This window comes from Vanacampus margaritifer, chromosome 1 (assembly GCF_051991255.1).
Source record: "Vanacampus margaritifer isolate UIUO_Vmar chromosome 1, RoL_Vmar_1.0, whole genome shotgun sequence".
In the NCBI taxonomy this organism is placed as follows: Eukaryota; Metazoa; Chordata; class Actinopteri; order Syngnathiformes; family Syngnathidae; genus Vanacampus; species Vanacampus margaritifer.
Genome location: NC_135432.1, coordinates 67,970,572 through 67,989,011, shown reverse-complemented (window position 1 = coordinate 67,989,011; position 18,440 = coordinate 67,970,572). Strand labels below are relative to the sequence as shown.

At 52.0% G+C, this 18,440-nt stretch overlaps 1 protein-coding gene across 8 annotated transcripts; it reads right to left on the bottom strand.

Moving 5' to 3' along the window:
• Window positions 1-593: 593 nt before the first annotated feature.
• On the bottom strand, window positions 594-18,192 carry heatr5a (HEAT repeat containing 5a). Of its 8 annotated transcripts, XM_077564982.1 has the most exons (43): window positions 18,033-18,192; window positions 17,616-17,680; window positions 17,400-17,531; window positions 16,117-16,328; window positions 15,924-16,032; window positions 15,706-15,855; window positions 15,468-15,630; window positions 14,709-14,872; window positions 14,376-14,625; window positions 14,105-14,242; window positions 12,997-13,247; window positions 12,817-12,928; window positions 12,199-12,351; window positions 12,019-12,118; window positions 11,834-11,943; window positions 11,600-11,769; window positions 11,243-11,397; window positions 11,064-11,169; window positions 10,037-10,227; window positions 9,799-9,958; window positions 9,204-9,393; window positions 8,972-9,141; window positions 7,984-8,010; window positions 7,352-7,496; window positions 6,892-7,074; window positions 6,578-6,817; window positions 6,215-6,393; window positions 6,069-6,137; window positions 5,807-5,986; window positions 5,549-5,750; window positions 5,376-5,480; window positions 5,109-5,243; window positions 4,886-5,013; window positions 4,659-4,806; window positions 4,388-4,582; window positions 3,679-3,780; window positions 3,517-3,600; window positions 3,241-3,438; window positions 3,019-3,167; window positions 2,446-2,553; window positions 2,264-2,366; window positions 1,762-1,915; window positions 594-1,564 (listed from the first exon to the last, which is right to left on the bottom strand). In XM_077564982.1, the coding sequence occupies exons 3-43, from the start codon at window positions 17,523-17,525 to the stop codon at window positions 1,423-1,425; spliced, it is 6,156 nt and encodes a 2,051-aa protein (XP_077421108.1). In that variant the 5' UTR covers window positions 17,526-17,531; window positions 17,616-17,680; window positions 18,033-18,192; the 3' UTR covers window positions 594-1,422. The 8 variants fall into 8 exon arrangements, 7 of the variants coding, with proteins under 7 accessions (XP_077421108.1, XP_077421104.1, XP_077421106.1 ...); XM_077564978.1 differs by having other exon boundaries at window positions 3,241-3,600; XM_077564980.1 differs by having other exon boundaries at window positions 3,241-3,600; window positions 4,409-4,582.
• Window positions 18,193-18,440: the final 248 nt, after the last annotated feature.

The following is an 18,440-nucleotide window of genomic DNA, read 5'->3' as shown; positions in this document are numbered from 1 at the left end:
GCTAAAATAAAACCCTTTATTTAAGTTGTTTTAATAAAAAATGTAGTTATTTCAAATAAGAAATGTAGGCTGGTAATTGATATTATGCAGAGATATTTAACCAATTTTTATCTTATCTTTTGTGAGCTTGACTGTTGTCTTCCATTTTGATTTTGTTCGTTGGATTCAACTGTTTTACTTTAATATTGTGTATTTTATTACTAATGATGTGTAAACTGGAATAAGAGAAATTTGTATATTCATCAATAAGAAAATCAAACAAAAATGATTTTGGTTATTGTATTATCATTTGTGCAAAATAAATACATAGTTTGGTCGGCGTTATGTTGAAATCATTAAAATATGTGATTTTTATAGCAATGTGCTTTGTAAAATGCGTGATTTCACTTTATTTTTGTTTTGGAGCTATTATAGGCTAACTTGAACAAAGAATGATGAAGACTTCAAGTAACAATTAAAAACTGCTGAAATCACAGAAACGGATGCGTTCAAAGGAAGGAATATTGTGAGTTTGCCGAGGTGACGCATCAATTCAGTTCTTGAACGCCACGTCTGGAAAGTTGACAAAGTGATGAGAAACCAAAAGTCAAAAGTTGACTTCCTCAGCTGTTCATTTTCCAACTTTATTTCAGTCTGCTGAAGAAGAAAAAAAAAGCTCAATGTTTTCTGGAAGTAACTGTAACGCCAAGTTGATGTTTTTGTTTTGACGCCCGGAACGGCGAACGTTCCAAAAGGAAGACCACGTCCAATAACGAGAGAGCTGGCGTTCTTGTTGAGGAGTTTTTGTGTGTAAACGCGGACACGTTTGTAAAGTGCTGATGGTCAAATGTTCCTTGTGGGCCTTTTCACCTTCCCACTTGTTTCACGTTGCCACGAGTAGTGTTGGAAAAGTCCAAATGGACCTACTTTGTTGTGTCAGCACAATCTACACGGACGGACACGCAGGTTTAAAAGAATGGAAATGAAAACTAGAGAAATGGATGCTTTTTTTCTTTTCTTTTTTTAAACTTCCGCTTTCTCATGGCCAGCCTTCACGTGATTTATCAAAATCTAACATCATGCTCCGCCCACATCAAATGGCTGAGGGCAATTATGCAGAGGGGCGGGGCTACAGGTGCCAGGACACATGCAACTTTTCCCTTGATGACCAAAGTGTCCCTTTGCCCCCCCACCCAAAAAAAAAAAAAAGCATGTGCTTGTTTTTACACACACACACTTGCCAAAATGAGTGCGTTTCCAAATATGGTGACGCTCCGAAAAGGGTGTAGAAAGAACCCTAAATGCAGCAATTGCAAGAAAACTCCGCCCCTTTCCAAAGAGGATGCTGGTGCAGTTTTCCCGTGAAAGTGGACTGGCGCACTTCCTGTTGCAGACGCATGGCAGGAGGGGAGCGCGGTCACAGGAAGTTGGTTTTGAGCGCGGTCACAGGAAGTTGGTTTTGAGCGTGATGCTGGGCGCCGCCGACTTGGCCGCGCTACCTTTAGCATGGCTAGCGCTCTCCTGGCTTCCCTTGAGGGCGGCTTCCAGGCGGGACTTGAGGTGAGGGGACGTCGACACCAGAGACCTGATGGAGGAGACAAAGGGGACTTTTCTGGCTTACTGGAACAAAATGGCCGTTTGTGTCGACTCGTTAGCAACGTGCTTGTTGTTTTCAACCGCATTTTCTGATCCCAACAATCTGTATTTCACACTTTGAAGTGAATAAAAGAATGAGATCATCACAAAAGAGGTTTTGATGATTTCTGGGCCCAAACAAGCCACCTGAAGACGGTTGAGTGCTGGGGTCCCAAACGCATGAGGTCCTTGAGCGCCGCCTGGTGGAGCGAGCGTGACGGCTCGGGCGCCGAGCTCAGCGCGTTCGCGTCCAACAGGAAAGAGATGAGCAGAGGAAACAAGATGGCCACCAGCGGAGGACCTGGCGGCACAACAAACCAGATGGTGGACCTCAAGAGTACCGTCAAAGTACTGGGCTGTATGAGAAGCCCCTTTCGAGTGATTGATTTTGAATGCATCATTCACTCGTTCTTGCACGGGACTTTGATACCGTTGACCAGTTGTTGTCAAACTTTTTCCCGCCCAGCACCCTCGAACCAGCGCAAAGCATTTCTGATTAAGGCTTCATTTCTAGAGTTATCAGCGGAATGAAAACGAGTCTTACAACAAACACTACTCGGACACCACAAAGCGATGAAGCCATCAAAAAAACGTCCTGCTGAATGAACTGAAATGGATCAAGTTGTTGACACGACGGCTGGAAACTTACGGCGGGCCGCGTCCGCCGCCTGCACCAGAACCTGGAACGCGGCCACCGCCTCCAGAAGCGCCCGCAGCTGCTCCGGACTTTGAGGCCGGCGTCGCTCCGCCTTCTGTCGAGTCAACGCAAGTTCCAGCGTGCAACGTCAACAGCAACCGCGGGCCGACGGGCCGACGGGCCGACGGACGTACCTGAAGGAATTTGAGCAGCGGCGGCGCCAGCGCACGGATGTGCGGCACCGAAACGTCCGGCGGGGCCGCGAAGAGCGACGACAGCAGCCGGAAACATCGAAAGGACACCTGGAACAAAAAAATCAAGAATCAATGGGTTGTGGTCATTTCAAGACGGTTTGAAAATAGTAAGAGCGAGGTTTGAACATTATACAAGTCGGGTTGTCATATTTTATACAGGATGGTTTTAAAGTCATCGTAAGGTTTGAACATCACATGACGAAGCCTTTAAAGATGACTCGAGTCAACAATAGGACTTTGCTTGGTTTCAACGCAAGCGTCAACGTTTATGAGCGGAAGGTTACAAGATTACGTTTTGAACATCATTAGCGCACGTTTATAGGAGTCGGGTTGAACATTCAAAATGGCAGCGCTTTATACGAGCCGAGCTTTAATGTTAAATGTGTGAGGCTTTAAAAAAAGGGATTATGAAAGTCTTAACATGACAAAAGGCATCAAAAAAAGCATATTTATGCAAGTAAGGTTTCAACAAGATGAGCAATCGTGCGAGTGGCAAAGGAAGAGCGCGCTGACGTGGGGGTCTTCGTGCTCCATGGCGGCGTGGAAGCGCCGCACGATGAGCGGGCGCACAGCCGGCGCCACCGCACACGCATCGGGCCCGGCGGCCAGCAAGAAGACCGTCAGCGCCGTCAGGAGGGTGGCCTCGTCCGCCACGCTCCGACCTGAAGGCCACACGTGCGCGGTCAGCTGCCGTCGGGTGGCCGCGTGTGTGCGCGCGCACGTGCACGCGCGTACCTGCGTCCCGCATGTCAAGCAGCGTGTCGAGAGCCGAGCGCACCACGTCCCTCCAGGCGGCGCCGCTTTTCTCCCGCCGACTCGGCCCCGACGCCAACACCGTCTCCAGCGCCCGCAGGAGCGCCCGCGACACCCCGACGGCGGGGCCGGAACCCGAGCTGGCCTCCGGGAGGGGACACGCGGGGACTTCAGGCGTGACTGAAACCAAAACGGGAAAAACACACACACGCATCATACTCCACGCGTGTGCGCTCACCTGCGCGTTGGCAACATTACCGTGCGGCGCGCCGGGTTGCACGACGATCTCCCTGAGCACCCCCAGCAGCAGGTGGAGGATTGTGGGTAGGATGGACACACTTCCTGCGCGACAACCATCAAGTCACATCCAAACAAACGGCGCTGGCGACGACGACGTCATGACGGCGTGTCGTTTGTCACCTTCCGGCGAGCAGACGGACGGCAGCCGAGCGAGGACGCGCAAGGCCGACGACACCAGACGACAGTCGCTGCCGCTCAGACTCCGCAGCGAGCGGCCGGCACCTGCGCACGTTCGCGTGCACGTCAACAACACACACACACACACACACGCAGGTTTTACGAGAGCGATCTGGTTTTTCTCAAGTTCGATGCCGATTAGTGAAGGCGAACCATAAGCAATATTTCAAGCCAATTGCAGTAGAAGAGAAAATATTAACGTCAACATCTTTTAAAATGTACTTTTTCTTTCAAAGTTTTCCCAAATGTCAACATCATTTCTTCATTTAAGAATCGTCTTTACTTTTTAAAAATAACAAGTTCGGGGCCTTCCCATTGTTTTTCGAAAGTGTCAATTTAAATAAATGCATGAACGCAAAGTTGGCTGCATCTGACGAGGCGACAGATGCATGCAAATGCGGCTCACTTGTGGGTTTTGTCAGGTTCTGCAAAAGGTTTTTCACTGTCTGCAAATGTTGAAAATGTCTTTGCAACCGGCAAAAAGTGTGGACGTCTTCCAAACCCCGCCCAAAACCCTCAATCGGCTGCGTCGGCAAGCGTCGGCCGCTCAGTCGGACGGCAGCTTTACGGGCCTTCACGTGTGTAAAAAGGCCATATTTGCCAAATATCGCCACCCATAATCGTCCCAGCTGATAACGGGTCTTTTCCTAACACGTATGTTTGTGTTCCTGACCAGCGTTCGCACCCCCGGCCAGTTTGGGGCTGAGCGCCGGCATTTTCGCCAGCAGCACTCGGAGGCAGATCTCCAGCGCCCCGAAGACCAGCGAGCGTCCCGGGACCAGGCCGCCCGTGTCCCGCCCCTCGCCGAACTCCGGCAAGGTCTCCTTCTCCGCTGCGCCGTCGTCCGCTGCGAGCAGGTCAGGGGTCAGAGTTCATTGCATCGAGTTTGAGTCCCGTGAAAATGGTGCGGAATTCCGCCTCACCTTCGGCGCTGCGACGCTTCTCCCTGACACGCTCCTGCGAGGCCGTCACGACGCCTTCCAGCAAATCCAGCATGGCCGCCTGCACGCACGCCGACTCTCGGGTGACCGTCAGCCTGTGGAGGACGCTGAGCAGCTCCACGCTCAGCAGCTGCACGCGCGCACACACACGCATGCGAAGCCGTCAGCGGAGGCGCCGCGCGGTGGCGAGCGGTCAAGGGCCGACCAACCTGGTCACCGGCGATCTTGGCTCGGGTCCAGGGGACGTCCAGCAGCGCCTGCAGGGCTTGCAGGCAGGAAGTGATGTTTTCCATCTGCTCCTCGGAGTGAGGGGAGCACAGGAAGTGCACGCTGAGGCCTGCCGCAAACACAACCCGAGGGGGGTGTGGGGGGGGGGGGTTCGGGTGAGTGTGCGGCGACCTCGACGGCGGGGGTCGACGCTAGGACGGGTACCCAGGATGAGGTGCAGCCGCTCCGTGTTGACGTCCTCCGGACTCTTGGCGGCGTCCGGCGAGCCGCTGCGGCCCATGGAGGTGGGCGTGACCGGCCGGGACAGATTGGCGGGGGCGTCGTCGCACGTCACGAAACCTGAGGGTGTAACGCACGCGCTCATGTGAGGGGCAAGGAAGGAGGGGGCGGGGACAAGCAGGAGGCCAAGGACAAGGACAAGCTTGATCAAAGAGGAAGAAAGAGGAGGAGCAATGAGGAGGAGGTCCCGACCCGTGCTGTGCAGCCAGAGCGCGGTGGCGTGCAGTATCGGAGCCCAGGAGGAGGAGTAGTGAGTCCTGGTCTGGTGGGCCGTCTCTGCCGTGAAGAAGGAACCTCCTTTGAGGAGGAGGAGGAGTCAAGTGTGAGCGGTGGGGTCGGCCAGAGCGCCGCCAAGAGCTTCGAACCTGCCGCAGGCGCGGGCGAGTCGCCCTGGTCGTCGTCCCCAGGCAGCGTCAGCGCGCTGTAGTCCTGCAACGCCGCCAGCCACAGGTGGCTCAATGTGGGCAGATCCGATTGGACCAGGGCCAAAAGGCCCGCCCCTCCCGACTCGGACCCAGCGCCGACGCCCGTCTCCCGTCCGCTCCTCTGGACGGCCGTGATGTAAACCTGAGAGGAGCGAGGTCAGACTCGGCGCGGCCAAATGCAAAGCGGGCTGGTCTCACCTGCGCCCAGGCCTTGAGGACGGCCAGCGTTTCCATGGTGACCGCGGCCTCGTTGTACGGCCCGCCGCACGCCGGCTTTCCTGCCAGGACTTTGGCCAGCGAGGACGCCAGCAGCCGCTGCACGCGCCGCACGTCACGCGGCTCGCTCAGCACGCCGCTCGAGATCCACGCGCTGCACACCTGCGGCGAGGAAGAGGAGGACGGTGGAGGTACGAAGATGAGGACGGCTGAGGAAGAGGAGGGTCCGCACGACGGCGCCCACCTGGCAGGCCTTGGCGGTGACGTTGGGAGGCGCCTCCGCGGCGAAAGCTGGTCTGAGAGCAGCGCCAACCTGCGCGCACGCCAACGCACTTGAGCTGCTGGTTCGAGCGCGAGCTCACTCGGCATGTGTGTGCGCGCGTTCCTTACGTTGGCCTGGTACTGCTCGAGGATGGCGTGACCGGGGAAGTCGGGCTCGCCCACGTCCTTGAAGGGCGCGATGATGACGAGCAGCGCGTGCAGCCCGGCCAGACGAAGACGCTCGTCGGGGTCCGTGGCCGCCATGAAGGCCACGCGCACCAGATCGCCAAGGTGCAGCACCAGGAAGTCTCGGAGCACAAACAGGAAGTCGATTCTAAGTATTTCTTCTCGTCACATAGAAGAATCAAATTGTGTCATCGTTGCGTCACATGACCAATGAAGTGTCACGAGATTGGCTGAACGCTTCACCTGGTTAACAACAAATCAATAAAAAAAGTCAACATTGCCAGCGAAACGTTGATGGCGTCTCACCAGCGGACGCGCGCTGGCGTCTCTCCTGCGCCAAGGCCAGGTCAAAGTGCGCGGGGTGGCCTCTCTGGCACTGCGCGATGATGCGACACACGCACTCCATGGCGAAGCGGCGCGTAGAGCGGCGCAGCGCCGCCAGCGGGCCCGCCGACTCCGCCCGAGCTCGGAAGGCCGACGAGTCGTCGTCAGCGCCCGGGTCCGCCTCCTCGTCCTCTTGACCCGCCTCCACGCCGGCGCTGCCATCTGCGAGCAGAGCAGCCATCGTTCTCACGCTTTTGGATGTTGGCGTCAACGTGCGTTGCTTCGGCGCCACTGACCGCTGGCGGCGGCCATGACGTCCTTGCAAAGCTTGAGCCAACGTCCCAGCCTGCCGCCGGCGACGCTGGACGTCATCATGTGGACCAACGTCTCCTGGATGTCCTTCCGCAGTCTTGGCTCGGATTCCTGGTCCAGCAGGGAGAAGAGCGCCCCCTCCAGGCCCACCTCCTTTATGGTGACGTCTGTCGGAGGGCGACAATACGGACGATTAGACCGATCTGGGTTTTTTTTTCTTCGGGGCTGGTACCGATACCGGTTATTACTCGTCACGGAGACGATAAGCCACATTTGGAGCCGATATTCAATGTCAGTAAAAGCGAGACAATAATGGCATCGAAAAGTTCTCCAACTCTTAACTTAGTTCAAATGTCTTAAGGTTTACTGAACAACTTTTGCGATGAATCTTAGTTTATCGCGTGGATTTCCGTTAATCGTGCTCACAACGGAAGCCGTACTGACCCAGTGGCGTGTTGTGGCGCCTCTGCGGTTGCTTGACCTGCGCGACGGCGAGCTGGCACACCTCGAGCGCTTCCCGCTGGACCAGCTGCCTCAGGCACGCCACCGCCGCCCCACGCAGGCACAGGTGCGAGCTGCACAGGTTGGCCTGACGCACACACAACGGCAGCGGCGGCTTGGGTGTGCGCACGTCACGATGCCATCGCATCGACACGCGCGCACTCGTTAATGACCAGGTCGGCGAGCGCCGATTAGCGCCACGACTTTCATGCGGTGTTGATCGGCATGCAAACAAACGGCAGCGAGCGACGTCAGTCGGATGCGCACGCGAATGCGTTCATGACAACAAAGCAAACTTCAAGGGGACATATTCAGTCCAGTTTCATAAACACGAGTGGGCCAAAGACGAGTCCGGACGTCATCGCAGCTGATGACGTCGACAAATGTTTTTCCACTACGATAATGTTGTTAAAAAAAGACATGAAAAACAATCCCAAAAAGAGGCAACAAATTTGCTCAAGATTGACTTGCTTGTCTCATTTCACACGACAAGTTTCTCAAAAAGGACTTGGACATAATATGTCCCCCTTAAAGTGTCTTCACAATCCAAACGTTGTGACAGAGAGGACACCTACCAACATGGAACATTCCAGGAAGATCTCCTGGAAGACATGACACAGGTTTTATCTCTCTCACACACGCACACGCACGCACGCACACGCACACGCACGCACCTGACGGCATCGGACTTGAACGAGAAGAGGAAATTGAGCATCCCGACTAAGTCATGTGACAAGATTAAGATGCGGAATTCTTTCGTTTGTTTTCACAGGATGACCTTTTTAGCGCCGACAGATTTCTTTTGAACGTTTCACTTCCACAGCTAGTTTGACTGAGCAAAAAAGATTTTGGGTCGTGGGGATGTCACGGTCACTTCTTTTTTTTTTTGCACCCGAGTCGAACCCACTCCGATACCTCAGCAATGTACTAAAGAGGAAAAAAAAATGTGTATGCAAATGGTCTTAATGTTTTATGTAGATCTTTGACAAGTTGTTTTCACTTCCTCCGTTGAAATATTTCCATACGGCTGACATTCCATGCTAACGTGATGCTAACGTGCCGTTAGCTTCCCACGACAACAACTACCAAAATGTTCCCTCACTGGCTGTTTGCAGCTGTGTTGCATTACGTCCCTTTTTTTTTTCTTTGCCCCCAATTCCAAACATGTGAAAATGTCGTGTTTGGGTCCGATTTCCCGTCACGTGATCGGAACATCCCAATTTGGTTGAGATGAAAATATGCTGTTGATCTAATTCAATAATTGTAAATAAAAATGAAAAAGATTCGGAAAGGCCTTAAAGTGCAATAAGTCAGGTCGTTCATATATGTAAGAAAATATTTTTAAATTCATGTGAATAATAAATGTCCAAGAACTGTAAGATAGCAAAAGAATTTAGCCTATTTTCTTAAGAATTTGTAGGAAAAAGAGAACGTTAAAATAATCGATTCATGGTTTTCTGAATCGATATCAGGCTTGAAAAGTCGATAATTTGTCTTTTTTTTTAAACCCACCAAAAAAATCTCAAGAAACTAAAAAGCGACAGGAAGCCAATGTGCACTTACGCAGAGCGCAGGTACGAGGGTGTCCAGGTGGACGTGTTGCGGGCAGAACATGTGCAACTGCTGCAGACAGGAAATGGCGCGGGCCTGAACCAGACAGTGGGGCGTGGCCTGCATGGCTCCGCAGGCCACCAGGCAACTGGAACGCAGCGCCGCCATATTGGAACCCTGGCCTGACAAACGGCGCACGTGATGCGGCCACCTTCCAGCGTGGGCGGGCCAGCGCGTGTCCTACCTTGCAGTTCTGGGCCCAGGCAGGTGATGAGGGCGCGCAGGCAGCGGCCCAGGCTGCGGTGCACCTCGGGCTGGGTGGGCGTGGCCAACAGCAACAGGCGCAGCACCAGGGAGACGGAGGGCTCGGCGTGGGCGCGGTACAGACCGCACGACAGCTCCACCGCCAGCGACAGACTGTGCAGGGACCACGTCTGAAGAAAAAAATCGATATTGCCGCCACATCGCGACTGAAATGATCTTTTTTCCCACATGTTCTTCTGAATATTCTTTTAAAACAGAAAATTAAAACAAATTAAACCAAGGAGACGGAACAAAACTTTCGTTCCCCTCCCAGTCTTTCTGACAGTTCCTGACCGAAAAATGACCCGATACCAGTATCAATATCTGTCGTAACGATACCATGAAATACCGATACCTGGTATCAGTGCTCGCCCATCCCTAATTATTATATGTCAATAATAATAATAATAATTTATGATTATGATTAGTTAAGATGACAACAATTGCAAATATTTGGCTCACTAAAAGCAGCATTTCTGTCCCCCAATCAAAGCATGAATTGGCCCACGCCAATAAGCAGGCGTGCGCGCACACACCTGAGCCTCAGGTGAGGTGGCGTCCTGACTGAGCGTGAAGAAGACTCCCAGACACGCAGACAGATGCTGAGGCGAGCTGATGCCTCCCACGTAGCGGTGCAGCGCCCCCACAGCCAAAGCGCAGCCGCTTCGGGACGCCGCGTCCCGGGCGCTCTTCAGCCTGGACGGCGTGACAGCGTGATGGCGAGACGGCGAGACGGCGTTAGCGTGGCCACGATGTTGGAAAAGTGCCTCCTACCTGTCCAAGCAGAGCAGCGAGACGGAGACGGTGAAGCCGGCATCCCCGACCGCCTGCACCAGCCGCGCCAGCCCCTCGGCCGCGGCGCAGCGCAGACACGCGCTGTGGCTGTCTAGCGCCCCCAGCAGGAGAGACACCGCCAGAACGCGGGCCTCGTCCGGGCATAAGCAACCTCGGTCGGTACTTGCGTCCTGATTTGAAAAAAAGACATAAAGTTGTTACATCTATAATATTGCACTTTATAAAACATACAGAAACAATAGGATGGAAAGCATTCAATTGGTTTGCCACATTTTTTTTGGCCTTTAATTCAGGGGACATTTTGCTGCACCTTCTGGTGTGGCCACCAGGGGGCAACATCTGCTGAAAACAGGTGAGCCATGTTTGCTCAGGTGATGTCATGTTCAATCAACAGCAAGTGTAAAAATGAGGTCGGTATTCATTGTACTATTTTATTATCAAATTCATTCTGGACAAAATATAAACTTTTTACGACTGAAAACAGCTCAATGAGTCAGGTATCCCTTTAAGTCATTGACTGGCAGCCATTGTCACTGAAGCAACCCCCTTCGCTCCCGGCTGTTTGACTGGTTTGTGTTCTGTTGCTATACAAACATGGAACCTCCCAAAAGAAACAGAATCTCTTCTATCATCAGAAAAAGAAAATATATATTTCTATCTGTTTCCGTTTTGCAGCAATTAGCATTAGAATATAGCTAAGTTTCATCATTATTCACAAATCTATTTAGAGTAAAAGAGCTTTTTTTCAACAAGGCCCTGGTGGATCTCTTATACTTTTGTTTTTGTAATAACTACCATTTCTTCAACTGTTTTCTACAGTTGAGAGGCTGCACCAAAGGCTTCGGTATGCTCTAGCATAAAAAAAAAAATACAAAAAAAGTAGTATAAATACGTCTTTGGGACACTTAAAACATATTTCTAGTTTTTGGGAGCAAATGAGTTCATGTAAATGTCAGCTCATATCTCAAGGTGCCACTGGAAATGGGCTTGAAAGGCAGTGTAGTACCTTGAGCAGACTACAGAGGGCAGCGCAGACATGCATCCGGACCGCCTGCTGTCTTTGACTCTTCAGCTGCTTCAGCGTCTCCACAAACTGTTGCAGAATCTTCGCCCTGTTGCACACCAAGTGGACAGCGCGTGAGGCGTCGCAGCCAAGACGGCGTTCCACGCAAACGTGAGAAAGACCTTTGGGCGGAGATGATGTGTGGGAAGAGGAGTCCGAAGAGGCGACTGGCGGCGGTGGTCAGCGTGGCGGCGGGAGGAAGAGGAGCGGGAGCCTCGTGGCCTCTGGCGCAGAGAGCCAACGGGTCGTTGTCCAGGGAGCCTCCCGCGGGGTTCACCTGCCACACGTTGGCACATCACAGCTGACTCCAAGGTTTAGCGGCTGTTGTCATATTTTGGGGCTCTCAAAAGATTGGTGAAAAAAATTCAAAATGGCCGCTATTGATGAAAAGGCTGCAAAATGGCCGCTGTTGGTGGGAAAAGCTCCAAAATGGCCGCTGGCATGAAGGGTGAACGGGCCGGCGGTCCACGAACCCTCACCTGATCCTCAATGTATCTGTGGCTGCTTTCATGGAGGGCGGGGCCAAGCAGCGGCAGGTCGTCACGGTGACAGAGGGACGGCAGGAAGGTGAGCTCCAAATACGGCTGGTTGAGGTTCTCCGGCGCCACAAGGTCCGATACCAGCTGCTTCATCACCAAACCAAAACTCTCTGACGGGCACGCAAAAACATTTGAAGCGCTTGAACCTCGCCGATGACAAGATGGCGGCGCTACCTTGGTAGATGTGCGGCGGCAGAGCGGCGAGCAGCTCGTACACGCGCAGTCGGTAAACCAGCGTCCACGCGGTCACGCCGGAACCGTACGAGCCGACCAGGACGGGAAGCCTGCGGACACGGGGACAGGCAAAATGTCGGTTGTGGTTGAGACTCGGTTCGGGTCCGTGCGCGAGAGAGACGGACTTGGGGAGGAGGCCGACGGCGCAGGTGACGGGCGTGAGAAGGTGCCCGATGACGTCATCCGTCAACGCGTCCTTGCAGTGGAGCAGCAGCGTCTTCATGGCTGCCCACACGCAAACAACACAAACACACACACTCGAACGCACGCTCGACAAGAGCCGGCACGTGTCGTCAAGTACTGACCGGCGAGCGCCCCGGCTCGGCCCTCCAGCGTCACCTTCCACGTAAAGTAGTCCCCTCGCCGCAGCTCCATCTCCTGCTCGCGGAGGGAGGCGGGGAAGACGCAGCGCCACAGGAGGACGAGACGCGGGAGGTGCGGCGCCACGAGCGCCGGACCTGAATGTGCGCACACACAAACGGTGACCAAAACATCGGCAGCGGCTCAAACACACGTTTACAACAACCCAGATACAAACGCAGAGCAATCAAAACAAATGGACACAAACTAATTGGGGACAATCCTGAAAGAGGACAAATCTCTCTCTCTCTCTCTCTCTCGCTTTCTGTCTCCTTCTCTGCCCCTTTCTCGCTTCTTCACTTCCTCCCACTCTCCCCCCTCATGCTCCCTCGCGCCTTCCCCACTCTCGCTCTCCATCTCTCACTTCCTTTCCTCTCTCTCCCTCACTTCCTCCCACCCACTCTCCCCCCTCTCTTAATTTTCATACACGTTTGATATAACGAGAAAGAAAACCTGTCAGGGTCTGTCAAGCGACGCATCCGATTTGTCCAACGTTGGTGTGACTTCGCCATCAAATAAAGGAATGAAAACAAAACAAACGAACGCGATGCGAACGTCGCTACCCAGAGTGCAGAAGGAGGCGACGAGCAGCCAGCCGGCCTGCGTCCTCTGCAGAGCGATGCGACTGTTCTGAGAGGCCGAACGCAGCAAGTCCTCCGCCACATCCACGAGCACCTGCGCACATGCACGCCATTTAGAGTGCGGCGCGGACGACGCTGTCGTCGACGGCGGCGGCGGCCTACCCTGCCCTTGGCGTGCGGTATTCCCAGAGGGCAGTGTTGCACGGCGGCCACCAGGGCGGCCACGGCGGCTCCGTACCCGGACACGGCCTCGGGACACGACTTGAGCGCCGCCAGACGCTCGGCGCAGCGATCCAGCAGCGGCGAGCACTGGGACGGCACGGCCACGGCGACACAACGCAGGCACCAGGCGGCGGCCAGGCGGGCCGCTGACGTCGGGTGAAGGAGGATCGACACCAGCGAGTCCAGGAGGCCTGAGCGCACACAAACGCCGACGTTTACTACGAGGGTCGCGCACCCAAACTTGGTAGCCCGAGATACGAGTGAGCCAGCTTGCCAGTTTTGAGAAACAACTCATCTTTTGGCCATTTTATTACTTTATATTGCAGAGGAAAACGTGAGCGGTTTTACGCGGAACGTCAAATCTTAATAGTGATGATGTTGGCTGCCACAATAAAATGAACCTGATCGGTGGTGACGTTTGTGTTTAAAAAGTGAGCTCTGCTCCATATCGAATCAAGCACTTAGTCAGCCCACCACTAGGGGGCAACCACAAGGTTGAGCTGCTTTGTTAAGATGTGTCAATAAGAAGCCAGCTAGTAGGATGTTGACCCGGCAGCAGTACAAGCACGGACTTACATGTGAATGGACTGTCAATGGCGCTTACTCGCTGTTGGGGAAAGTGAAGCCAGCAGCCGCTCGCTAACTTGAAAAGTGGATTCTTTTCTGCCTTCAAGCTGAGACCAAAATGTCTGGATGTTCTATACTGCCCCCAAGTGGCAGCATCCATTCAGTCAAGGCAAAACCATTTCTTCCATTTCTGAGGGCGTCGTCATTTTGCTGATTTTACTGCCATGTGTTCTTATTCATTGGCATTTTTTTTTTTCATGTTGCTGTAAGCCATAGTTTTGTTAGACAACATTTCACTTACACTTGTGAAATGTTGACATTATCGTATTCTGAGTGATATCTTTGGCCAAAAACAAACAATCAAAAAAAAGAAAGTCATTAGGCTTTTTTTAAGGCATCGCCGTCGTCTGAGGGAAAAAGTGGTTTGGACCGACACAAAAAGGACACCTGATTTTGCAGTACAAGTGCGTGCGCGTGAGACCTGTGCCGCCGTCAGTCAAGAATGCGGCGGCCGCGGAGCCCAAGCCTCTGACGAGCGCTCCCAACTCCACAAGACAGCAGACCAGCGCGTCTGCGCAGCCGACCTTGCCCTCCGCGCTCCCATCAGCCGCTGCCGCATCTGCGCCGCAAACAGCAAACGGCAAACGGCACCGTCACTTGCATTTTCATCCCCCCCCTCGTAGATATGAGATGGTGAAAATATGAGCCCCGACGACAGACTTGTAAAAGTCTGTTGCCGTAACAATCCTCACCAAAGGTTTGCTTGTGCGCCGCCACAGTGCCGCACAAGTGTCTGGCGGCGTTGGCCTGAGCCTTCTCGCCGAGGAGCGAGCCCACCGTGCTCCTCAGGATGAAAGAGACGCAGCGGCGGGCGATGGCGGCGTCGCTCGCCGTCGGCGCCGCCCTCGCGTTGGACGCCAGCGCCGTCAGCAGCGGCAGGAAAGACGCAAGGTTGGCCTCCAGCCAGGCGCCGCCCATCACGGACACGAAGACCACGCACGACTGCCGGAGAGGAGGAGCATTTTTCAAGCGACCACCTTTGGGAGGAAGGGCGGCAAAGAAGAGGTGTTGCCGCGGCGACGCACCTGCGTGACGCCCATGCGGACCTCCTTGCTCACGGAGCTGGTCCCCTTCAGCATGTCGCCGCTGGCTCGCAGGAAGCCGGCGCCACCCCTCACGAAGCCCACCGACAGCAGATCCATGACCTCCTCCAGGGCGCTGCGGCCTCGAGCGCTCGGTCGGGGGGCAGCTGGCGGGTCACAAAAACAAAAACGAACACATCACACTCGAAGACGCCGTTTGGGGAATCCTAACTATTCACAATACCGCGGCACCCTTGACATGCAAACGACCCTACTTACAAGCTTTTTTGGGCCCAATTTGGGGATTTGACTTACGAGCACACATTTGAGATGCGAGCGCTGTGTGGTGGCCGCCAACTCGACTCACTTGACAACAGAAAGTGGACAATATTTCAAAAATGATTTCAAACAGATTATTGGCACTCCCAGTTGAGGTTTACAGTCAAACTCAGTTTTTATGAAGTGAAGCACATTTTCGTCTTGTCTTCATTAGTCGCCCAAAATGCATACTCATTTAGTCCCACTTATTGTTTATTAATGAGGGTTTTAGTCTCGTCTAAAGTTGGTACGGTGAGAAATGTGTGTTGACGAAATTAACACTAGCTAAAAGTCACGTCAGAATTTAAACAAGCACAAAGCTTTGCCTTCATTAAGCCTGTTTAGCTTAATGAAGGCAAACAGACAAGCTAACAAAACTAGCATCAACATGGAACTGTGCTTGTCAAGCCATTAAAACTGACAATGATGAACTCATCAACGCACTTTTGGGCTCCAGCGCCGCCGCCAGCAAACTCCCCAGCAACTTGGCGACCGCCACGCGGGCCTGGCGGTCGGAGCCCTCGAAGGCCCGGAAGCAAAGCGTGGCGGCGTTCTCCAGCTCGCTGGTCCACAGGAACGTCGCCTCGCGCTGCAGCTCCAGCAGACACTGCCGGCAAAATGGCGGCATTTGAACACGGACTGTGGCGCCTCCATATGAACGTCTGCCGTCGGCGGGACTCACGTTGGCGGCGGCGCATCGTACCACCATGGAGCGGTCTGTCAGGCAGGTCCTGGCCGCCTTGTAGATGTCGCGGTGGCCCGGCACGCCGCCCGCGCCCAGACCTCGCAGCATCCTCTCCAGCGCTGCCATGATCTCATAGCGACCTTGAGACTGGCGGGAATATTTTTCAAGGTCAATTTTTAAGACCTCCGATGGTCCAGATTGTGACACACACCCACCTCGGCGTGCTTGAGCGCTTTCAGCAGGTTGGCCAGCGTTTCCTTGAAGAGTCCGCCCAGCATCCGGCCCAGCTGCTCGAACGTGGCACCAAGACACGCCACGGCCGCCCTGACACACGCAAAGACACTCGCGCGGTCACGCGACAACGTCTGACGTGAGCACGTGTGCCGTCTGGGTTGCGGCGCGGCTCACAGTCGATTAGGGAGAGCCCACGGCGAGTCGTCCTTGACGCGGATGACGTCGTTGCACTTCTCCACCAGTAGGCTGCAAGCGACGGGATCTCCCAGGCGAAAGAGCAGCGCCAGGCAGTGGGCCAGCAGCCCGCGGGTAGGCGGGCCGGGCGAGCCCACCAGAACGCCGGACAGTTGATCCACCAGGCGGCGCTGGTTCTGTTTGATGACGGCCTGCAGCAGAAGAGAGTTTGTCAAAGTCGTAACACTTTTATCATTCGTTTGTGCACATGCTGACGTTACCACACATCTCATCATCTGAATGAGTGAAGCCGCAATGGCCTTTTACATGCTTCTTTAAAACAAATGTAACTATAGCGTTACTATAAATGGTCGTTTTAACGAACTATACATCGTTTAAAAAAAAAAAACTTACTATACACGGTCATTTTCTGTACATTGTCATTTATTTAAAAAAATAAATACCTTAGCATACATAGTCTTTTTTTTTTTAAAAGCCTTAATATACATTGTATTTTTTTTTTAGATAAATGTCTTATTATATATACATGGTCATCTTTTAAAAAATGCCTTGCTATACTTTTTTTTTTTTTTAATATATGCCTTACATGGTCATTAAAAAAAACGCCATATTATACATCGTCATCTTAAAAAAAAAAACGCATTACTATACATGGTTGTTCTAAAAAATAATAATAAAAAAACACCGTACATGTTTGTTTAAAAAATATATCTTACTTTATAAACATGGTCGTTTTTTGTTTTTAAACGCCATACCATATATATGGTCGCGCGCACACAAAAATTCCTTACTATACTTGGTCAGTTTTTTTTTTTCTAATAAAAGCTTTACTGTTATTTATGCCAATTTACAAAAAGTAAAAATAAATAAAATAAAAAAATCAGCCCTACTATACATGGCTGTTTTGTTGTTCTGTTTTTTTTTTTTTTAAGAAATTTAAGGGAATTTGAAACAGTCAATTGTCATTGCTACACTGCTAATGTGAAGGATTTACGGTTTGCGTCAAATCTTTTGGCCCTCTGGAAGCCCCTGCTGTCTTAGGGGCCCAAGCAATTGCCTGCCTTGCCTAATGTTGGCTCTGGGTTTGACACGTCATCATGTGCATGGGAAATATAGAGTGAAACGATAGCGAACGTTGAAAATTCTGTCCTTTATAGTCTTTCCTGTAACTGAGCGAGTTGCGGTCTTAAATAAACTGTGAGTGTCTGGTCACGGTGTTCAACTTTCTTCTGGTTTCCGTTCCTACACTAAGTTGCACTCACCTTGTCGCTGGAGGGGAGGAGCTTCTTCAGGCGGCTGAGCCAGTCAAAGATGAACTCGGCTCGCTGATGTTCACTCAGCTGACTGCACGCGTCCTCGTTGAGGAGGAGACTGTGGACGCTCGCCATCTTCTTCTTCACAGAACACAGCAGACGAAAGCCTATCAAAGATGCTGCCTACAATGCAACATGATATACGACTTGATGGCAACAACTTGCCTTCTTTCACAGCTTCTTGGCTTCAACGCTTCATGTTGCAACAGAGTACATTCTGTTGAGTCCACCTGCACCATTAAAGTCATTATGTATCTTTGAATCCGTAGTTTATGACACTAACAAGCAGAAACATCGCATGTAAAGTTGACTGTGTACACCCTCCATTCATTATGAACGTCGACTCATTCAAATGTGTTTATCGTGAAAATACTACCACAAACAATCGACTAACCTCCTCTAAACTACGTCAGTAGTGCACACAAACGCACAATCAATTGCACAACTGAATTGAATAACTTTAAGAAACTTCTTCGACTAGAAAAGCAACTAGAGTCCGTTAGCATCGAGCGGCTAACCGGGACAGCTCAAGACCAAAATCTAACACACAAACAAAACGAAAATAAGAAGACTTTAAATTACCTGCGGGTGTCAAGAAAAAGTTTGCAATCTCTAGATTAGTAGTACACATTCGAAGAGAACGCTTTTGTAAATCATTTCTCCTTGTTTTGACGTTGCAATTGGCCAAAGAGCGACGGAAGTGGCAGGGACCAGCGCATCGACAACTTCCGGTTACATTTTGCTCTTTCAAAATAATACCACTTCCAAGGCCCCAAAACATATACAATGAAATAAGTACTACTATCTGCTAATACATCTATTACGTAAGATGTAATTTGTGTTTATTTGGGGTGCAAAAATAACATTTGATGAACAAGTCAGTTTTATTATATTTCCCTTCTCTTTATTTTATAATTAAAAAACGTGGACCGCAGTGCAAATAACCAAATGAGTTACATCTTTCTTATGTACTTGCATCACATCGCATAC

Excerpts from the sequence above, each read along its gene's own strand:
- heatr5a (XM_077564978.1), bottom strand. The coding sequence starts at position 17,525 with ATGGCGAGCGTCCACAGTCTCCTCCTCAACGAGGACGCGTGCAGTCAG. Across the intron at positions 11,944-12,018 it reads GCCGTCGGCCTCCTCCCCAA|GCTTCCCGTCCTGGTCGGCT; the intron begins GTCCGTCTCTCT and ends CCGTGTCCGCAG. Across the intron at positions 5,014-5,108 it reads GCGGCTGCACCTCATCCTGG|GCCTCAGCGTGCACTTCCTG; the intron begins GTACCCGTCCTA and ends TGTTTGCGGCAG.